General features: G+C 43.1%; 1 protein-coding gene across 2 annotated transcripts in view; it reads right to left on the bottom strand.

The window, feature by feature from the left end:
• The window catches only part of ccz1 (CCZ1 homolog, vacuolar protein trafficking and biogenesis associated), a 50,857-nt gene that overhangs the window by 13,946 nt on the left and 13,834 nt on the right, over positions 1 to 23,077 (bottom strand). For both annotated transcript variants that reach the window (XM_060840197.1, XM_060840198.1), the window contains 9 exons: positions 20,082 to 20,159; positions 18,769 to 18,816; positions 18,582 to 18,665; positions 14,552 to 14,727; positions 10,972 to 11,053; positions 9,750 to 9,811; positions 6,392 to 6,503; positions 5,841 to 5,874; positions 457 to 574 (listed from right to left, as the gene is read on the bottom strand). In XM_060840197.1, coding sequence (XP_060696180.1) covers positions 457 to 574; positions 5,841 to 5,874; positions 6,392 to 6,503; positions 9,750 to 9,811; positions 10,972 to 11,053; positions 14,552 to 14,727; positions 18,582 to 18,665; positions 18,769 to 18,816; positions 20,082 to 20,159 — 794 coding nt within the window. The remainder of the gene's footprint in view (positions 1 to 456; positions 575 to 5,840; positions 5,875 to 6,391; positions 6,504 to 9,749; positions 9,812 to 10,971; positions 11,054 to 14,551; positions 14,728 to 18,581; positions 18,666 to 18,768; positions 18,817 to 20,081; positions 20,160 to 23,077) is intronic.

Genomic DNA, 23,077 nt, shown 5'->3' with positions numbered 1-23,077 from the left:
AAAATGTTTACATCAATATGTAAATGTCAGAGATTTAAGCCAGAGAGCAGGAGAAAGTTCTTTGATACTGAGGACTAGAAGGCTGGAAAATACTTTCCTAAAATGAGTGACTAAAACAGTGATCAAGTCAACTTCTAAAAATAGTTTAGGGAGGCAACTGAAGCAAAAGAATGAATAAAGGAATATGGGAACAAGGCAGAAAGAGCTCATGTTTATATAGCACCTTTCCTGACCTTGGAACATCCCAACGTGCTCCGCAGCTGGTTAAGTAATTTTTATGAAATGTGATCGAAATTAGAAAGCAGAAAATGCTGCAACCAATTTGTACATAGCAAGCTCCCACAAGCAGGAATGTGATAATGACCAGATAGTGTTTTACTGATATTGGTTAAGGACTAAATATTAGCCAGGACATCCAGTGCTCTGTTTTACCAACAGAGGTCTGTTTATACTCACGCTGACAGCCTCTTGTTTGTATTAAATTGTTCACAGATGTCCGACGCCAAGAGAGTGAGCTGAGGTCCTACAAGGTTATCTAGTCTCTGGCAAAATTCTCGAGTCAGCTCCACTGAGGCTAAGGAGAAACATAAACTGTTAATATTAACATCTCCGTTGCACTTGCTAAAGAGTCAGGAACCAAAGAAAGTGAGTGTTGCACAATTGGTGGAAGATAAATATCTCAGAGGGTCCTACAGCTAGGATGAAGCTACAGAGATGGGAGGGGAGGGAAGCCAGAACAGGATTTAAACAAGGATAAGAATGTTCACTTATGAGACATAAATGGACTAGGAGCCAGAAGAGGTCTGTGACCAATGGGTGTCACTGGAGAGCAAGATGATTCTTATTTGATTTCTCAACAAATTCATCTTAGAATGACACTAGTTAAGATCTGAAATTACTCCACAAAGGCCAGTATCCCATCACCAAATCACCCCTTATTTATATACAGAGCCCTTGACACTGATCCAGCCCCCTCAGAGCTAACTCTCAGAGTCAACAGGAGGTCTAACGCTCCTGTATTTATCTGTCAGCTCCCTGATTGGACCAGATTAACAGCCGTATTCAGGGAATTCATTCTATGAGGTCTACCTGGCTGACCTCATTGCAGTCATTACATCAATCCCCTTCCGAGTCTGAGGGCATAGGCCAGTTTATTTTTGGTAGCGCCTCCAAGGCTGTTTTAACACTGGGTCAGGTTCCTCGAACTCTGCCTCTGACACAGGCGGTGTGTTAATGCACAGTTGTTTGCCTTTTGCACCTGGAGCATCTTGGAAGAAATTCATTCACCTCTTCAGATGGTAAAGACATAGAAGCAATGATATCTGCTATGTCCATCTCAGATTCTAAGGTATGTTCAACGCTTGACAAAGAGGGAGATCCAGTGAGTTCTGGAGCAGTCAGATACGCAGTCAAGGAGCTGGGAACATTTTGCTCCCACACCATTTACAAGTTTTCAGCATGTATATGGTCTACATCCTTGTTCAGGACTGCCACACCTACCCAAACTTTATACATCATCGGCCCTGATCTCGTGTTGACTATGTCTCTTGCAGGGCCATTCCGGTGGTTCCTCCACCACATCTTGTCCCCTGAAGTAAACTCACTCTCTTGCTTAGCGGAGTTGTGTCCAGAACTGGTATTTCTGATGTTGTTTCACCCCTCCCTTCCCTGGGAGAAAATTTGACTGGTAGAAAGAATTGCTCTTTCTACTAGTAGGAGGTGGCTCAATGCATCCACGTTTGCTACAAGACCTTCGGGACAGTGTTCCAACTTGTAATTATACGCACTTAGTATACGAGCCCATCACCGAATTCAGTCTGAAGCTATGGACGGCATTGCCTTGACCTCTTTAAGAAGACCTAGCAAGGGTTTGTGATCTGTTATTACTACAAATTTACATGTGTAAAGGTATTGATAGAACTTCCTGACTCCAAATATGACTGCCAAACCTTCCTTCTCTATCTAGGTGTATTTACGCTCTGCATTAGCCAAAGGCCTGGATGTTTCTCTCCGTTAACCCACCTATGTGCTAATACTATGCCAGCGCCGCACGGAGAGGGCATCACATGTCAATACCAGATCTTGCCTAGGATCATAATGTGCCAACACCTAAGGAGAATGATGGCTGTTTCTTCATTTGCCTGAACTCTATGGCTTAGCAATATGACCATTTCTAAAGCTGACACTTTAAGCGTTGACACAAAGAGGCCAGGTTATATATGAACTTTTCATAATAATTCACCAGCCCAAGCAAAGACCTAAACTCTGATACAGATATGAGAGTCGGCACCTTTGATTTCCTTCACTTTATCGTCCAACGGGTATAAACCGATCTCGTTGACCCTGCTGCCCAAGTAGTTCACTTGTAGTGCCTGGAATACACACTGGAATGCAACTTATTCCAATAACCCTGCAACTCATATGCTCCACTTGCTGCATTTTCCAATGACACTGACAATGGAAAATTTGAGGATGTAACGTTGAAGATGGACGAGGGAGATCCAGTAGATGTAGTGTACCTGGACTTTCAGAAAGCTTTTGATAAAGTCCCACATAGGAGGTTAGTGAGCAAAGTTAGGACGCATGGTATTGGGGGCAAAGTATTAACTTGGATTGAAAGTTGGTTGGCTGATAGGAAACAAAGAGTAGTGATAAACGGCTCCATTTCGGAATGGCAGGCGGCGACCAGTGAGGTACCGCAGCTTTTTACAATATATGTTAATGATGTAGAAGATGGTATTAGCAATAACATTAGCAAATTTGCTGATGATACTAAGCTGAGTGGCAGGGTGAAATGTGATGAGGATGTTGGGAGATTACAGGGTGACCTGGACAAGTTAGGTGAGTTGTCAGATGCATGGCGGATGCAGTTTAATGTGGATAAATGTATGGTTATCCACTTTGGTGGCAAGAACAGGAAGGCAGATTACTACCTAAATGGAATCAATTTAGGTAAAGGGGCAGTACAGAGAGATCTGGGTGTTCTTGTACACCAGTCAATGAAGGTAAGCATGCAGGTACAGCAGGTAGTGAAGAAGGCTAATAGCATGCTGGCCTTCATAACAAGAGGGATTGAGTATAGAAGCAAAGACGTTCTTCTGCAGCTGTACAGGGCCCTGGGGAGACCACACCTGGAGTACTGTGTGCAGTTCTGGTCTCCAAATTTGAGGAAAGACATTCTGGCTATTGAGGGAGTGCAATGTAGGTTCACGAGGTAAATTCCTGGAATGGTGGGATTACCTTACACTGAAAGACTGGAGCGACTGGGCTTGTATACTCTTGAGTTTAGAAGACTGAGAGGGGATCTAATTGAGACATAAGATTATTAAAGGATTGGACACTCTGGAAGCGGGAAACATGTTTCCGCTAATGGGGGAGTGCCGAACCAGAGGACACAGCTTAAAAATACGGGGTAGACCATTTAGGATCGAGATGAGGAGAAACTTCCTCACCCAGAGAGTGTGGAATGCTCTGCCCAGAGGGCAGTGGAGGCCCAGTCTTTGGATTCATTTAAGAAAGAGTTGGATAGACCTCTCAAGAATTGTGGAATCAAGGGTTATGGAGATAAGGCAGGAACAGAATACTGATTAAGGTGATCAGCCATGATCATATTGAATGGTGGTGCAGGCTCGAAGGGCAGAATGGCCTACTCCTGCACCTATTGTCTAAAGCCAGTTGCAGTGCCTGTTTGAAATCCAGTTGGGCATCAGCTAGTCAGCAGTTTTGCATGGTTACATCATTAATCTCATGGACAAAACTCTCTCTCAGCAGCACATTAGAGGCTGAAACCAAAGTCACATGCCTCTGCCAACTGTCTTAACCTAATCAAAAATCTTGATACGGACTCCCCAGTTCTCAAATTGCAGAGTAAAACCAATAGCATCTCAGAATTAGAGGCAGCTTGGGGCTGTAAGGAGAGTCAATAGATGTCACCTACCTAGACTTCAAGAAGACCTTTGACAAGGTGCCACACAGGAGGCTACTTTGTAAGATAAGAGCCCATGGTGTTACAGGCAAGGTTCGAGCATGGATAGAAACTTGAAAGCAGAAAGTGGGGATGAATGGGTCCTTCTCAGGATGGCAGCCAGTGATGTTCCACAAAGCTCAGTGTTGGAACCACAACGTTTCACTTTATACAATAACAATCTAGATGAAGGAACTGAGGGCATTCTGACTAGGTTTGCAGATGATACAAAGATAGGAAGAGGAACAGGTAGCATTGACACAGCGGGAAGGCTGTAGACAGATTTGGACAGGTTAAAGAGTGGGCAAAGAAGTGGCAGATGGATTACAACATGGGCAAGTGTGAGGTCATGCACTTTGGTAGGAAGAATAGAGGCATGCACTATATTCTAAATGGGGAGAAAATTCAGAAATCTTGGGAGTTATAGTCCAGGATTCTCTCAAGGTAAACTTACAGATTGAGTCAGTAGTTAGGAAGGCAAATGCAATGATGGCATTTATTTTGAGAGGATTTGAACATAAAAGCAGGGATGTACTGCTGAGGCTGTATAAGGCTCTGGTCAAACCACATTTGGAGTGTTGTACACAATATTGGGCCCCATATCTCAGGAAGGATGTACTGGCCCTGGAGTGTGTTCAGTGGAGATTCATAAGAATGGTCCCAGGAATGAAAAGCTCAACACGTGAGGAACATTTGAGGACTCTGGGTTTATACTCGATGGAGTTTAGTAAGATGAGGGGGATCTAATTGAAACTTACAGAATACTGAATGGCTTTGGCAGAGTAGATATCGGGACGATCTTTCCATTGGTAGAAGAGACTCGGACTCAAGGGCATAGCCTTAAGAGTAAAGGGGAGACCTTCTACAACAGAGATAAGGAGACACTTTTTCAGCCAGAGAATGGTGAATCTATGGAATTCATTGCCACAAAAGGCTGCAGAGGTCAGGACATTGAGGATATTTAAAACAAAGATAGATAGGCTCTTGAGTATCAAGGGGATCAAGGGTTACGGGTAGAAAGTGGGAGAACGTGGTTGAGAAACGTATCAGCCGTGACTGAATGAAGGAGCAGACTCGATGGGCTGAATGGCCTAATTTCTGCTCCTATGTCTTATGGTAATATTCCTCAATGAAATCCATCAACTCTTGCAAGGTTTTAGTACCTGGTGCCTCAGGGAAAGTTTGGCTCCTAATAACCAAAAAGGATGCGGGTCCACAAAGTCAGCAGAATTACTTATTGCCCCCAAGATCATTTGCCTGGAAAATATAATGCATTCTTTCCACATACTGGGCCCAGTGTTCAACAGCACAGTCAAACAAGTCAAGCTTCCCGAATAACTGCACAATACAAACAATGCTTACTCCAAATCAAAGATGACTGTTCCTTCAGGACGTGCTTTACTCCCATCGCCACTGAAATAACTCCACAGAGGTCAGTGGAGTCACTCCTTATTTACAAGTCCTTGGCATTGATCCAGCTCCCTCAGAGCCAGCTCTCAGAATGAACAGAACCTCTGACACTCATGTTTATCAGCCAGGGCTCCCTGATTGGACCAGATTAATAGCCCCAATCAGGGAACTCATATTCTATGATGTATACCTGGTTGACCTTGTTCCAATCACTGCAAGTTCCACTGACGAAACTTATAGGAGCAGTTTTAAAAAGAGTGTGACCAATGTGCAAATGGAAATTTGGCTAGAATAGAGGCAGAATTCCTGGAAACATTGAAAAAAATTACTAAAATGCTGCAATGGGTGAAGAGGTGACTAACTGAATAAATTAACTACATTCATATTTATCTTGGCATCTTCATCAAGAATGGTTATTTACATTGCAAATTCAAACAAATATCAACATTCAAATAAAGAAACTCACCATTAATCAGAAAACAAACCACTGCACTCATAGCCTGGAAACATAAACAGAGCATATAAGCATAGGAATCTAAAAAGCTGACACAAAGTATTGTATATATTACGTGCCTATGATCATGTACAATATGCAAATAAAATGGTAGATCCTCAAATTAATGGTATTTTAAATTAAAACAGAAGTTGCACAGACCTGCAATTCAATACATGCTGAATGCAATAACTTGTATTATCATATCCAAGTCAGAATCAGCCTCTACCCTTCCTTTATAAACAAAAACTCTGCTTTTGATGAGCTTTGCAATGCATTGAACTGACGAATGGATGCAGGAAAGTTTGACAAATTTACTATGGGATATTCAGAAAAAACTCTGAGATACAGTGAAGAACTTAGGGTTACACATGGGGATAGGCAGTGAAACTTTTGATGAATGCTATGTCAAGTAATCAGTGGGACCACATGTCCTGAACTTGTACATGTAGAGTATTAGTCAGTTATCTGCTAGATATCTTAATTAAGTTTGTGAAATTTGGTTGAAGCCAGTTAGGTCTCACCTTGTAGACAATCAAATGTAATTCTTCATAGGTGGTGTCAGTATTTACAAAGATCCTGGGAAACCGCACTACAAGATCGGGATTGTTGAAATCATAAGGGCCAGTGAGAAACCTGAGGAAAAACAAACAAACAAGCTCTTTTACAAGAATTATGTCTGCAACAGAATGGCTGAGGGCTGTAGTAGCAAGGCTGCTGTCCCTACACATCCTGTGTTGCAGTGTGACTCAGTGGTTAGCACCTCAGCAGTAAAGTTCTCCTTGCCATGCAACAATAACACTCATAGATCAGCCTCATCCCCAAATAAATTCAGCAGCAAGCACCCAGCTTTTACTTCCTCTGGAAATCAAAAATAACAATAAAAATGCTGGTAAACACTTCAAAGTCATAGAGATGTACAGCATGGAAATAGACCCTTTGGTCCAACCCGTCCATGCCGACCAGATACCCCAACCCAATCTAGTCCCACCTGCCAGCACCCGGCCCACATCCCTCCAAACCCTTCCTATTCATATACCCATCCAGATGTCTTTTAAATGTTGCAATTGTACCAGCCTTCACCACTTCCTCTGGCAGCTCATTCCATACACATACCACCCTCTGTGTGAAAAGGTTGTCCCTTAGGTCTCTTTTATATCTTTTCCCTCTCACCCTAAATCTATACCCTCTAGTTCTGGACTCCCCAACCCCTTTGCCTATTTATCCTATCCATGCCCCTCATAATTTTGTAAACTTCTAGAAGGTCATCGCTCAACCTCCAAAACTCCAGGGAAAACAGCCCCAGCCCGTTCAGTCTCTCCCTGTAGCTCAAATCCTCCAACCCTGGCAACATCCTTGTAAATCTTTTCTGAACCCTTTCAAGTTTCACAACATCTTTCCAAACTTAGTAGGCCTTAAACAAAAAATCCAAAATGATAACTCAATTTCACTTTCAATTAATAGCACTGTACTGAAGGTGAAATACTGAAACCAGATTTACCCAACAGGCAGAAGAACAGTCAGGCACAAAGTGATCGATGTTAATGATACCTAGCCCAGCTTCCTGCATCTTACAAATAGATGATTTCTCAAATGAATGCAGCAGTGTCAAGGCATTCCTTAAAAGGTACTTAGCACCGTGATGAAAAATGAAATACATTCAATTTAACTTGATTGCAGTTGAGTAAAACACTTGATTTTTGCCACATCTTCCTTAACACTTACGTTCCCACAGTTAAGGGGAGTCAATCATTGGAAGGTTCTCCCCTGAACCAAGATGCAGATTATTACTCTCAACCTTACTGCTCGTCACAGGATCCTGCAACGCACAAAACGTCTCCTCCAAAACTAAAACTCTGTCCTCCCCACCTCGCCTCCGGTTCAGTCTTCCCTGAATAATAGCCTTGGGTTGCAGGGCACGCACCCTTTTCGAAGGCCACATCCCCATTCTAAATCAAGACAGTGACAGAGCTGTGCAAACTAAAGGGTCTTCAGGCAATAAGTTTCAAGGCTGGCTCTCCGCTGTTAGTTATGCATTCTTCCAATTAAACCTGCTGGACTATAATCTGGTGTTGTGTGATTTTTAACGTTAGTCATGTAACACACTCTTGTCTAGATTTTTAAGATAATTCAAGCTGACTTCAGAGTCAATTGTCAGAGAGCTGACCCAATCTGGGAATGGTTCACATGTTCATTCTCAAGATGGATGTGGGTGTCACTGGTTGGGTCAACAATCATTACTCAGCTGTAACTGCCCTTGAGAAGGTGGTGGTGAGCTGTGTTCTTAAAATGTGCAGTCCTTGGGGAGTACAGGTACCAACAGTGCTGTGAGAGAGGGATTTTCAGGATTTTGACACAGCAACAAGGAAAGAATGAAGATATCGTTCCAAATCGGAATGGTGAGTGGCCTGGGAGGATGGAAACTTGCAGGTGATGACATTCCCCATTATCCTTCCTGCGTGACAGAGATCATGTCTGGGAGGTAACGCAAAAGGAACTTTCCCCTCCCTTCACACCACAGGAATCTGATACCAACACCAAGGTTTATTTTGCTGATTCAGAAAAGCAGATTTGTGAAAATGCAGAGGAGGACAGTGTAGAAATTCAATAGGACATAGACAGTTGGTGCAGTTGGCATACAGATAACAGATGGAAGTTCGATGTGAGAAGTATGAGGGTATTAATTTTGGTAGGAAGAACACAGAGTGACAAAAAGTAGGTGACTAGTCTAAAAGGTGTGCAGAAGCAGAAAGATGTGTGTACACTCAACGGCAGGGCAGGGGAGAAGAGGGCAGTTAATAAAGCCCACAGTACCTGAGGCTATATGAATAGGAGCACAGAATATAAGAATATGGAGATAAAAACAAAATACTGCAGGTGCTGGAAATCTGAAATAACAACAGAAAATGCTGTAGAAACTCAGCAAGTCAGATATTTTTGTGGAGCTGGAAACAAAGTTAATGCTTTGAGTCTGGTATGACTTGTTCACAAGTGAAGTTCTCCCATAGTCCCACAGAGAGCAAGAGGGTGAAAGAGAGAAGAGAGAGAGAGAAAGGACTGGTGGTAGTTTAACCAGAGCGTCACCATGCCTCAGGGAATGGGGGGGTTTGAGAAGGAGGCTCCATCATGGTTACTTCAGCCATCACTCTGTTTCACAAACCATTTATCCAGTCAACTGAGCTAACCAACCTCCACAAGCTTAGTTAAAGCAGCATCTTAAAAAGAGGAAGAGGAAGTGCCGGGTTCAATTCTTGCCTCAGGTGACTGACTGTGTGGAGTTTGCACGTTCTCCCTGTGTCTGCGTTGGTTTCCTCCGGGTGCTCCGGTTTCCTCCCACAGTCCAAAGATGTGCGGGTCAGGTGAATTGGCTATGCTAAATTGCCCGTAGTGTTAGGTAAGGGGTAAATGTAGGGGTATGGGTGGGTTGTACTTCGGCGGGTCGGTGTGGACTTGTTGGGCCGAAGGGCCTGTTTCCACACAGTAAGTAATCTAATCTAATCTAATCTAATGAGGTGGAGAGGGTGGAGGTTAAAGGTCACAAGTCCAGGGTTAGCTTCTGAAGACATGGCCACCAACATAGTTTTAAAGAAAAAATTAAAGGTGTGCAAGTGGCCAGAGTTGAAGGAACACAGGGATCTGGGAGTGTTATGGAGATGGAGGAGGTTAGAGATGGGGAAGGGGTTTGGCCAGCAGGATTAATTTGAGAATTAAATGAATGATAGTGATCAGCAAAGAAGGTTTAAGTGGTGGGGTCTGCAGATTACCATTAAAATGTTCCTCTCTGGGGAAACTGTGAATGCACAGCCACAAGGAAAAAAACCATGAACTGCTCACAAAATTCCTGACGTAACAGAGGTCAACAACTTCTGTGGAAAGCCATACCTGCCATAATGGTTGAGGTTCACAGTTATTCCCCCTCGTCCAGGGGAATCACGACCAATTAGCTATGAGCAAAAGGAGAAAACAAGTTCAATACCATCTGAGTTATTAACAGAAAACATCTCCATTACGATCAGTCATTTACAAATTTGTAAAATTATATCTATTGTGAACTAGAATTGCTGGACTGGAGGTTCTGGTTAATAAATTGTTCCTTCACCTCTGGGCTCAGAGTTCAATCCTCAGACTGAAGGTGGTGCAGGAGATGGCCATTTGGCCACTCATGCTTGTCCTCGCTCTTTCAAAAGGTGAGCCAATGAGTTCTACAGTTACCCTGCCATGACCCCAATCTACCTCCATAATCCTGCAAATTTTTCCCTTTTAAGGGTATTGTTCGGACTCCCTGCTGAAAATCACTATCGAATCTGCTTCCACTGCCCTTTCTAGCAACACAGTCAGAAACACAGCTAAGCAAGTTCTTATTGTATGCCTTGATCTTTTACTACTTACCTTCAATCTGTGACGTGTGGTTACCAATTCTCCTGCAGTGGAGCATTTTTTCAGTTACTCAGTCATAGCCCTGATGGGATTGAGGTCTCTTTAACAACCAGATATGGTCCATGTCATCTTAATCCAGGACTCCTCGGCTGGGCCTGAGGGGACTGACGGGTGGGTAGGGATTACCGTACCCAAATGCTCCAACCAAGGGATATGCCCCACTCCAGGGGTTATCATGACAACTGGCGCATGAAATACAAATATGTGTGTCAATGAGCTAGAGCTCTAATGTAATTGTGGAATCTGGGGCCCTCACTCAACACTTAAAGATGGCAAAGCAATCCATTCCCCAGCATCTAAATTTCCCATTGAAACGAGTACAAAAATTCACAAGTTTCAAAAAGAAACCATGCCATAAGTTACCTGTTAATAAAAGATGCAACAGAATGCTGCCTCTTACAACTCAGCACCACAAACCCACCCTGCCATACAATTAGATCACAGCAAATCTGAATCTGAATCCCCATTTGCTCATCCTTAAATTAATAACTAACCTAACAAACATCTAATTCATGATATTCTTAATTGAACTCTTCAGCAAAGAGTTCCAAATTTCCACTTCATGTGCAGAAGTGCTTCCTGATTTCACCCTTGAAAGGCCTGGCTCTAATTTTCAGGTTCTGCCCCCACTTCGAGGACAGAAACTTATTAGAAACATTGAGAATACCTCTGGCTCCAGATGCCTTGGGAACAGTGACGTTGTGAGGTACTTGTACAGGATTCTCATATCATCCTGCTCCAACCCACTCCTGAAAGCAAGCAGAAAGAACATGATTTTAGTTAGTGCTTTTCACAAGCTCAGGTCAGTATACTTAACAGGCAATGAATGACTTCTGAGGAGGGGTTGTTTGACCTGAAATGTTCACTCTCATTTCTCTCCAGATGCTGCCAGACTTGAGCTTTTTCAGCAATTTTTATTTTTAATCAATGAACGACTTAAGTGTAGTTGCTGTTGTAAAATGGTAGCCAATTTGCATGCAAACATAGTCCCACAAACAACAGCGTGATAATGACCTGATAATCTGTTTAAGAAATGTTAATTGAATAAGTATTTGCCAAAACATGAATATCTCCCCTGTTCTTCTTCAGAAGTGTTGTGGGATCTTTTATGCCCAGCCACGTGTACAGACAGGGCCTCAAGTTTACGTCTCATCCAAAAAACAGCACATCTGACAGTTCCTCAGTAGATGCACTGAGAGGGTCAGCTAGACAGAGGCCCATTACCCAGCTCAGCACTACATACAGCAGCAATGACCACTGCTCCCATCCATGGCGTTGTTCTGCTGCCCAATTCCCCTCACCTGGATTTCCAATGCGTAAATGATGGAAAAAGTGCCACATTCCATTTGATCAATACGCCATGGATCTTATTGTCTGCCTCTAATCCCTACCCAGGACTAGCAGATCCAAAGATGCAACATTGATGAAGTCATGATCTCACAATTACAATGTATACGTCACTGTTGATTAATTTGCCTGTTTTGATGTCACTATTTAAGAAATAATGCAAGTGCCGCACACAGGAATGGAAAAACATGGCATGGACATCCATAAGATTGTAAGATGTAGGGACAGGGAGCAGAAGTAGGACATTTGGACAACTGAGTCTACTCTGCCATTCAATGTGATCATGACTAATCTGATCATTTTTAACATCACTTTCCTGCCTCATCCCCTTACCGATTAAAAATCGTTTTATCTCAGTCTATACACTCAATGACCCAACCTCCACACTATCCGTGGAATGAATTCCACACATTAACTATCTTTAGAGAAACAAATCTTCCTCAGCTCAGTCTTAAGTGTGTGACCCATTGGGTTATGCCATTTGATCCTAGGCTTCTCCACAAGGAGAAACAATATCTCTGCATCTACCAAGGCCCTTAAGAATCTTATTCTTCTAAACACAAGTCCAAACTGCTCAGTTTCTTCTTACAAACAAACTTTCTCCATACCTAGAATCAACCCAAAGAACCTTCTCTGGACTTTATCCCACGCAAGTATATATTGCTCCTTAGACAGGTGCACCAAAACTGTACACAGAATTCCAGCTGTGGCCTTGTTCGGGTTTGGTATAATCTCCCTACGTTGATACTCCATTACTTTTGAAATAAAGGCCAACAGTCCAGTTGCCTTCCCTAGATTCCATAGAACTTAAACGTTAGATTTTGTGATTCATGCACGAAGACCCCCAACCCTTTTCTGCAGTCCTTCTCCTTCAGAACAATATTCTGTTATTCATTATTTCCACAACACTGCATAGCGGCACATTTTCCCTTATTGCATGCCACGTGCTAACTTGGAGACTCTATGTCAGATTCATTACGTCAGACGCCAGCTCATTGACTCAGTTCCTGCCCTCTGCAACTGGATCCTCAGCTTCCTGACCCATAGACCACAATCAACGGAGATGGACAACTGCACTTCCTCAGTGATATCACTCATTCCCTCCCCACCACCACCCCCCCCACTCAAGAATGCATTCTCAGCCCCTAGTGTACTCCCTGTACACCCACGACTGTTGCCAAATTCCAAATAAATGCTATCTACAAGTTTGCTGATGACACCACCATGGTAGGACCAAACTCAAACAACAATGAGTCAGAATATAGACAGGAGAAAGAGGACTTGGTGACGTGGTGCAATAATAACAACCTCTCTCCCAACGTTGGCAAAACTAATCGACTTCAGAAAGAAAGGAGGAGAACACGCTCCCGTCTTCATCAATAGAGCAGAGATGGAGAGGGTTGAGACTGTCAAGTTGGTAAGAAAGATGATACTCGACAATCTGTCCTGGATTTCCCACATAGATAAGAGGGTCATGAAGGCACAACAATGCCTCCTCTTCCTCAGGCGGCTCAGCAAATATGGCATGTCCACGAGGTCCCTCGCCAACCTTTACGGATGCATCAGAGAAAGCATATTGTCCTGGTGCATAACAGCCTGATATGCAACTGCTGAGCCCAGGACAGTAAGAAACTACAGAAGGGTGCGTGCATAGCTCAGACCATCATGGAAGCAAATCTCCCATTCACTGACACCACTTACACTTCTCGTTGCTGTGGGAAGGCTGACAGCATCATCAAAGACCCATCCCATCCCGGTAATGCTCTCCTACAATCTTCTGTTACTGCAATAGTACACTCACTCTGTCATCAGAGTCATCAATATATATTGTAGCAGCGACCTCTATGGCATTCTACTAGTTGCAGACTGTCATCTTGAAATGCTACCTTCATCCAACTTCCAGTCTTCTATTAGTTAGCCAATCCTCCATCCATGCTAATATACTACCTCCAATACTATGGCACCCTATCTTAGTAGCAATAATGGGTGGCTCCTTCTCAAATGTCTTATGGAAATCCAAGTATATTACATCTCTAGTTCCCTTTTACCTATTCTGCTTGTTACCTGCTCAAATGAATTTTAATAAATTTGTCAGACAGGATTTGTCTTTTTTGACATCATGCTGTGACAGCATGAGTATATTATGTATTTTGAAATGCTCAATTATTACATCCTTTACAGATTCATAATCTCCCTGATCACAGATGCTAAGCTAGTTGGCTTATTACCCCAGACATGCTCTTAGTTTGAAAGTAAACTCTCAAGAAATACATAAAAACCTACTTGAAATGTATAACATTCTTAGCGGTTGAACACGGTTAATGTTATAGAGAACGTTTCCACTGGCTGAACATAGCCCAGGGTTTGGGCTCACTCTCAGATTAAGGGGTTGATCATTTAGGACTGAAATAAGGAGAAATTCTCTAGGCTGTGGAAGGCCAGAACAGAGATTGATAAATGTTTGGGTAGGAAAAGAATTAAGGGAATGGGGATCACACAGAAAAATGGAGTTCAATTAGAAGGTCAGCCATGATTTTAATGAAAGGTGGAGCTATCTCGAAGGGTTGTGGACTAGTCCAGTTCCTATTGTTTATCTTCTAATGTTCTAAAGAGAGGAGCCCTCTGAACATTTCAAATACACTCTTGTTCAGTAATGTGGAACACTCTTTCCTCCAAGTCGAAAGTGTTTTGTTTAAGTACCACTCCAGAAACTTCAGCACAAAGTTCCAGCTGTGATTCTCAGTGGGATAATGAGTTGTGGTAGAGGCTACTTTTTGAATTAGATGTTAAACAAGACCCCCGGATGTCCTCTCAGATATCTGGGCTGTGTGCATGTCACTTCTGTATTACCAGGTGGCACCAATCAAATCTAACTCTAGTATCAGGTAACATGGACTTACCAGATGAGTTGTTCATTGTACAGGAATGCTGTGTACTTAACGAGATCTAGGCTTTCCTCCATCCTGTTGACAAATGACTGAATCTTCAGGTAAGTCATTTTATCCAGAGGGAAGAAGCTGATTCCGCCAAACACATCCAGTAGGTCACATGACTGTAAGTGCAACGTTTGCAAGTACTGTTGGGAGGAAGGATATGAAGAAAAAATTCTTTATCTCTACTTTTGAATGTCCTCTTGAAAAATAATCTATCTCCCTGATTCAAAACTGGGTCAGGAAAAGCCCTTGAACCTGTTAATTAGTAGGTCATTCACTACAGTAGCTATTCAATTTATAAAAATTCAGCAGCACTGGACAACTCCCACACACAACTTTATTTTTACAAATGATGTTGCTCAGGGAGAATGTCTCTGCCCTTCTTTGAAATAGTGCTGTGGGATCTTTTCCATCCAAGTGAGGGGACAGATATTAAACCTAAATGTTTCATCTGAAAGATGGCATCTCTGGCAGTGCAGCCCTTCCACAGTACTGCATTGGAATATAACCACCTTCACGAAGAGATATGTTACCCTCAGACTGTGTTTATTAATGCAGTCAGTAACTGTTGAGGTTTTACATTCCCAGTAGACACTGACCTAATTGGCAAAAACCTCAGCATACACTCAATGAAAAATAAATAAGGAATTGTCTCATACATAACCAGGCTCAATTTTCTGAACTGGTAAAATTTCGAAGCTACTGCTAGAAAGTGATCAAAAATTTAAGAGTCAAAATAAGCCCATTATTGACTAGATTTTATATTTATATGTACATGGGGTTTTAAAAAAAAAGTTAGGAACTCATTTTAAAATTACCTTGCTGTCACTTTGAATTAATTATTTAACTGCAACATTATACAAGCTTCATTAGAAGTTTGTTGTCAATGGCAGCTGTCACAGAGCCCAGTTATCCCACCGCATAGCATCTATCAAACAGTTGTACAACACTGGGTTCAGTTTAGAATATATAGGAACTAGGCATATAATAAAATTTCAAATACATTTCGACAGATACTTGTAAAATAATTTGACATAATTTTGTGCCAAACTGGCCACTAAATTACTTAGCAACGGGATTAGGCCACAGCAACATTTAGCCAACATTGAGCTCCATGATTAACCAATCCACCATGTATTATTCAAGTTAAGACAACCATGAAGCATAATGAGGTTAGGGACAAGGAGTGGGTATGTGGAAAAGTAATCACACTCACGACAGCTTAGTTGTACTTGAGCGCAAGTTGCTGCAAAAACTATTGTGTTATATGGGCTGGCAGCAGATCTTTGTTGCTTGAAAGACTTCATAAATTGCTGATCACAATACTCTGGGATGGGGAGCTGCTTTTGTCTGAAAGACATCAAAGCTGTCTCAGATACAGTACGCAGAGCTTTCCTGCAAAGCTTCAGGACCAGATCGTGCCTGCAGATGGTCAGGAGTTGGACTAGATAAGGTCACGGTCCTGGATTCTCAGAGAAGACCTCCTAGTTGGCGATCACTACACTTGCTTTCAAGAGTTTTAACAACAATGGGTAGACACTTCCCTTCCTCCTGACTCATCAGAAAATCAGCAGCTCAAGAACCTCCAGAGACTCGTTGGGAAGCGAGGGAGATCTGAGAGCTCAGGCAGGTCTGAACGCACAAGGGTGCCTCAACACAGAAGCACTCTCGAGGAGGTTTAAAAATAATTCTCTACCAGACAGACAGTGCAAGAGCGGGAGAATGCCATGCCTATTTCTTGGGTCATTGAGGCCACATGGGTGGCCCGCTGATGGCTCCTTTCTGAGGGAATGCTGCTTCCACTTGGACCCACCCCCGCCAACCGGAGAGTGACTGTGACAAGGGACTGTGGTATGGGGGCAGAGGTGATCGCTCTACAGTTGCAAAATGCCAGCTCTGCTGCCCCAAACCCAAACCTGAAACCCATTTAAAGTGTTTAACCACCTGTGTGCTACAGTCAGCCAATCTCCTTTCCTTAGTCACATCCTGTGAAACACCTCAGGTAGCAAGAATGTACCAGGGAGCTGTTGCAATGTGGTTTCCCCCATCATTAGATTAGATTAGATTAGATTACTTACAGTGTGGAAACAGGCCCTTCGGCCCAACAAGTCCACACCGACCCGCAACCCACCCATACCCCAACATATACCCCTTACCTAACACTACGGGCAATTTAGCATGGCCAATTCACCTGACCCGCACATCTTTGGACTGTGGGAGGAAACCGAGCACCCGGAGGAAACCCACGCAGACACGGGGGAGAACGTGCAAACTCCACACAGTCAGTCGCCTGAGGCGGGAATTGAACCCAGGTCCCTGGCGCTGTGAGGCAGCAGTGCTAACCACTGTGCCACCGTGCCGCCCATTCTCCCAGCACTACTCAGCTTCATATGTGTTTTATATTTTTATTATTCCTTTCAATGGGATGTAGTTGCCACTGGCTTAGCCAGCATGTATTGTTCATTCCCAATTGACCTGGAGAAAGTGTTAGTGAGCTGCTGTCTTGAACTACTTTAGTCCTTGAGGTGTGGGCATACCAGAGTTGCTAGGGAGGAAGTTGTAGACTTTGACACAGCACCAGTGAGGGGAACAATATATTTGCAGTTCAGGATGGTGTGTGGCTTGGAAGGAACTTGAAGGTAGTTGTGTTCCTATGCATCTGCTTGACCTTCCAGGTGGTAGATGTTGCTGGTTTGGATGGTGCTGTTGCAAGTGAGTTGGAAAGTTACTGCAATGCATCTTGTGGACTGTACACCATGCACTGTGGTGGAGGGAGTGAGTGCTCAAGGTGATGGATGTGGTGTCAATCAAGCAGGCTGCTTTGTCTTGATGGTGTTAAGATTGAGTGTTGTTGGAGCTACACTCAGCCAGGTAAAGGGAAAGCATTCCATCACATTCCTGACTTATACTTTGTAGATACAGGATAGCGTTTGGAGACGTTAAGAAGGAAGTTACCTGCCGCATTTTGTGCATCTAGGGTCAGGCAACAAATGCCTATAAAACTGTATTGATAATTTAATCCTTTCAGCTTTGGATCAATTTGCTGCTCATGCCCAACTTTAGTATTCTGTCACAAGGTGGTGCTTGAAAAGAAGCCCAGGAAGTAGTGTGATGAAACCCAAAGTCAACCAGCCTGCATGGCTCCAGCCCACCATACAGCCAGTTACAGGAACAATATTATTAAGCTGGTGTGGGTTCAGAAGAGATTTACTGGGATGTTGCCTGGTGTGGAAGGTTTGTGCTATGAAGAAAGGTTGGATAGGCTGTGACTTTTCACTCGAGCGCATGATGTTGGGAGGCAACCTTATACAAGTTTATAAAGTCATGCAGGGTATATATAGGGTTAATTGTAATTGTCTTTGCCCTAAGATGGAGGATTTCAAGACTAGGGGGTATATTTTTAAGATGAGAGGAGAGACATTTCAAAAAGACATGAGGGGCAATTTTTTTTTACACCCAGTGTGTTGTTTGTGGGTGGAATGAACTTCCTGAGGAAGTGGTGGATGTGGGCACAATCACAACATTTAAAAAACATTTGGATAGGTACATGAATAGGAGAGGTTCGGAAAGATATGGGCCAGGAGCAGGCAGGTGGGACTAGTTTAGTTTAGGATTACGTTTGGCATGGACTGGTTACACTGAAGGGTCTGTTTCTGTGCCGGATGAGTCTATGGCAAGAGGCAGGTAGTCACTGCCAATGGAACACAAGGCCATAAACTATCAGCACTTTCAGGGAAGGAAGACATAGAAGGGTCATTTGTGACCTCTGTTTAACAATTCTCCTTGTCTACTTTATCAAAACATTCTCATAATATTGAGTATCTCTATCAAATCTCCTTCTTGAGGAGATTAGCAGCAACTTCTCCAGTCTCTCCACATAATTGAAGTCCCTCATGCCTAGTACCATTCTAGTAAATCTCCTCTGCTACCTCTCTGAGGCCCTCACATCCCTCCCAGAATTGAGCACAATACTTCACCCAACATTTAAGGCTCCTACCCTGTAGAAAAATTTCTGGACTCTCTGTTGCAGAAGTTCAACGCCTCCAGCCTCCAAGGATTTTGCAAAGGTGCCATTGAAGAGCTGAACATGAGGGAAGATCAGAAACAAATGTTAAGCTGGGAAAATCCGACAGTAAAGAAAACAAGTAGCAGAAAATAAGTAGAAAGCAACCAATCCACATCACCTTGTACATACAATAGCACTGCTGGATCACTGCCCCATACACTGTATCCTGAAATAGAAACAAAAGGTTTACTTTACAAAAGGGCAGAGCCAGGAGAATTAGACAAAATGTTTTAGAATGGAAACAGGCCTTTTATCCCTTACTAGTCTAAGCCAGTGTTTACATTTCATATGATTCAACTCTTAACTCTCTTCATCTCATCCTACCCACATACCCTCCTATTCCTTTCTCCATACATGTTTATCCATCTTCCCCTTAAATGCATCTAAGCTATATGCCTCAACCATTGCTTGTAGTAGCAGGGTCCACATTCTCATCTCTCTCCAGGTCAAGACATTTCGCCTGAATTTCCTACTAGCTTTATTTGCAATAGTCTTAGTGATAGTGGAGGCGCTAGAACTGATCTTCCCACAAGTGAAAACGTCTACCATCTCAAAATGTTTCACGCCTAAGATGACGTCTATCAGGACCCCACATCGTTTTCTCTTGTCTGGGGGGGAAAAAAAAGAATTTTCACAACCTTGCCATGTTTACAATGATTTAATGACAGAGGAGGGGGAGGCTATTCAACCCTTTGAGACAATTACATTACTCAGCTCCATCATGGCTGATTGGTTTCTCTTGTAAACACAGCTTTCACTACAAGCTTAGCTGAAATTTATAACAGAGAATTGATTGGCAACAAACGTCCATAGTACCACAGAGGAAGCCATCCAGGTCACTGTGGCTGTACCATCCCTGCAAATTTCCTTTCATCTCTTAAGGTTCAGGGAGGCAGTGGAGTAGCGGTAGTGATACCAGAACAATAATCCAGAACCTCAGGCTAATGTTCTGGTAGATGGTAAAATTTGAAACTAATAAAATCTAGAATTTTTTTAAAAACTGTTCTAATGGCAACCGAGACTATTGTCACAGTCAGAGAAACCCATTCGATTCAGTGATGCCTTTTAGGGAAGAAGTCTGCTGTACTTACCTGGTCTGGTCTACAGGTGACTCCAGGCCTGGCAATGTGGTTGACTCTTAGTTGCTCACTGAAGTAGCCCAGTGAGTCAATCAGTTCAGGAGCATTTAGGAATGAGCAACAAATGCCAGCCTTGCCAGTGATGCCCATATCCCACACAAGAACAAAAAAGACTATAATGTTGGGAATTCTGAAATGAGGATTTTTCTCCCTACAATCTTTGCTATCATCGCTAATATCCATGAGGTCTCCTAATTATTTTGTTTAACAGATATTGAGATACTCAGTAAAAGATGTTATAATGCAATCTAACTCTCTGGCTGAAACAGACCACGAGCAGACTCCGACTAACCAGTAACTCATCTTCCTGGTATTCCGGAACACGGGTTCCATCCTTGTTCAGCTTTTCAATCATGGGATTTGACACCACCTGGGCTCAACAACAGAAAGAGGAAAACAGTAAATAAAGTGATGCCAAGCTGTGTCAATACATGAACTTTATGCACCAATAGCTTCCAGCCAGCAGGTGAAATGTGCTCTGAACAAGAGTGCATCTGCATCTTAGTAAAAGAAATGAGGGTGGCACTTACACAAGTGGATAGTTCTTTGAAAAATGCGTCACAGGTCAACAGGGTGAAGAAAGCTTTTAGCACACTTGCCTTCCTTGTTGACACCTTTCATTATAGGAGTTGGGATGTCATGTTGAAATTGTACAGGACATTGGTGACGCCACCTTTGGAGTACCGTGTACAGTTGTGCTATAGGAATGATATCATTAAACTGGAGAGAATTAAGAAATAATGTTGCCAGGATTGGAAGGTTTAGTTATAGGGAGGGGCTGGGACATTTTTCACTGGTATGTAGGAGGTGGAGGGATGACCTTGTAGGGTTTTATAAAATCATGAGGGGCATAAATTAAGAGAATAGCAAAGCTCTTTTACCTAAGGTAGGTGATTTCACAACTATGGGGCAAATTTATAATTTGTGAGAGGAGAAAGATTTAAAAGGGACCTGAGGGGCAACTTCTTCACACAGAAGATGGTTAGTCTATGGAATGAACTGCCAGAGGGAGTGATATATGCAGGTACAGTAACAACATTTAAACAACGTTTGGATAGGTACACGAATACGAAAGGTTCAGAGGGATATGGGCCAAATGCAGGCAGGTAGGACTAGAGTCATAGAGATGTACAGCATGGAAACAGACCCTTCAGTCCAACCTGTCCATGCCGACCAGATATCCCAACCCAATCTAGTCCCACCTGCCAGCACCCGGCCCATATCCCTCCAAACCCTTCCTATTCATATACCCATCCAAATGTCTCTTAAATGTTGCGATTGTACCAGCCTCCACCACATCCTCTGGCAGCTCATTCCATACACATACCACCCTCCGCGTGAAAGAGTTGCCCCTTAGGTCTCTTTTACATCTTTCCCCTCTCACCCTAAACTTATGTCCTCTAGTTCTGGACTCCCCGACCACAGGGAGAAGACTTTGTCTATTTATCCTATCCATGCCCCTCATAATTTTGTAAACCTCTATAAGGTCACCCCTTAGCCTCTGATGCTCCAGGGAAAACAGCCCCAGCCTGTTCAACCTCTCCCTATAGCTCATATCTCCAACCCTGGCAACATCCTTGTAAATCTTTTCTGAATCCTTTCAAGTTCACAACATCTTTCCAATAGGAAGGAGACCAGAATTGCACGCGATATTCCAACAGTGGTCTAACCAATGTCCTGTACAACTGCAACATGACCTCCCAACGCCTGTACTCAATACTCTGACCAATAAAGGAAAGCATACCAAACACCTTCTTCACTATCCTATCTACCTGCAACTCTACTTTCAAGGAGCTATGAACCTGCACTCCAAGGTCCCTTTGTTCAGCAACACTCTCTAGGACCTCACCATTAAGTGGATAAGTCCTGCTAAGATTTGCTTTCCCAAAATGCAGCACCTCGCATTTATCTGAATTTAACTCCATCTGCCACTTCTCAGCCCATTGGCTCATCTGGTCCCGATCCTGTTGTGATCTGAGGTAACCCTCTTCGCTGTCTACTACACCTCCAATTTTGGTGTCATCTGCAAACTTACTAACCCTACCTCTTATGCTCACATCCAAATCATTTATGTAAATAACAAAAAGTAGAGGGCCCAGCACCGATCTTTGTGGCACTCCACTGGTCACAGGCCTCCAGTCTGAAAAACAACCCTCCACCACCACCCTCTGTTTTCTACCTTTGAGCCAGTTCTGTATCCAAATGACTAGTTCTCCCTGTATTCCATGAAATCTAACCTTGCTAATCAGTCTCCCATGGGGAACCTTGTCGAACGCCTTACTGAAGTCCATATACATCACATCTATCACTCTGCCCTCAATCCTCTTTGTTACTTCTTCAAAAAAACTCAATCAAGTTTGTGAGACTTGAATTCCACGCACAAAGCCATGTTGACTACCCCTAATCAGTCCTTGCCTTTCCAAATACATCCTGTCCCTCAGGATTCCTTCCAACAACTTGCCCACCACCAAGGTCAGGCTCACTGGTCTATAGTTCCCTGGCTTGTCTTTCCCACCCTTCTTAAACAGTGGCACTACATTTGCCAACCTCTAGTCACAGGTGAGGTGCCGGAAGACTGTCAATGATACAAATATCTCGGCAAGAGGCCCAGCAATCACGTCTCTAGCTTCCCACAGAGTTCTCGGGTACACCTGATCAGGTCTTGGGGATTTATCCACCTTTAACCGTTTCAAGACATCTAGCACTTCCTCCTCTGTAATCTGAACATTTTGCAAGATGTCACCATCTATTTCCCTACAGTCTATATCTTCCATATCCTTTTCCACAGACTAGTTTAGTTTTGGAAGCTTGGTCAGCATGGACAAGTTGGACAGAAGGGTCTGGTTCTGTGCTCTTTGACTCTGTGCACAGCAAGCGTTGACAATTACTGAAATAAATGACCAGATAATCTGTTTTATTGATTTTCATTGAGAGTTAGTTCTTCTCAATGTCCTGACCTAACAGCTCTTCCTCAAATAATGGAAATATTTCATGTCTACCTAAAAATTGTAGACAGGGTGCTCAGTTTAATTTCTCATCTGAAAGATAGCACCTCCAACAGAACAGTACTCCCTCAGTATCTGTGTCAGCCTGGATTATGGGTTCTGGTATCAGAAGTGCAGTTTGAACCATGACCTCCTGAGCCAATGCAGAGATCCTGCATTCACCCAACCTTTGAAGCAGCCAATTCGGGCTTATCAGCCTGAAACAGGTACTTGTAAAAATGCAGCAACCACAGCTCAGCCTTGGTTACAGTCAGCTTAAGCAAAACAGTTCTAAGTGACACAC

The sequence above is a fragment of the Hemiscyllium ocellatum genome, chromosome 20 (genome assembly GCF_020745735.1).
Source record: "Hemiscyllium ocellatum isolate sHemOce1 chromosome 20, sHemOce1.pat.X.cur, whole genome shotgun sequence".
Taxonomy (NCBI): Eukaryota; Metazoa; Chordata; class Chondrichthyes; order Orectolobiformes; family Hemiscylliidae; genus Hemiscyllium; species Hemiscyllium ocellatum.
Note: the sequence above shows the minus strand (reverse complement) of the source record. Positions and strands in the feature narration are given on the sequence as shown.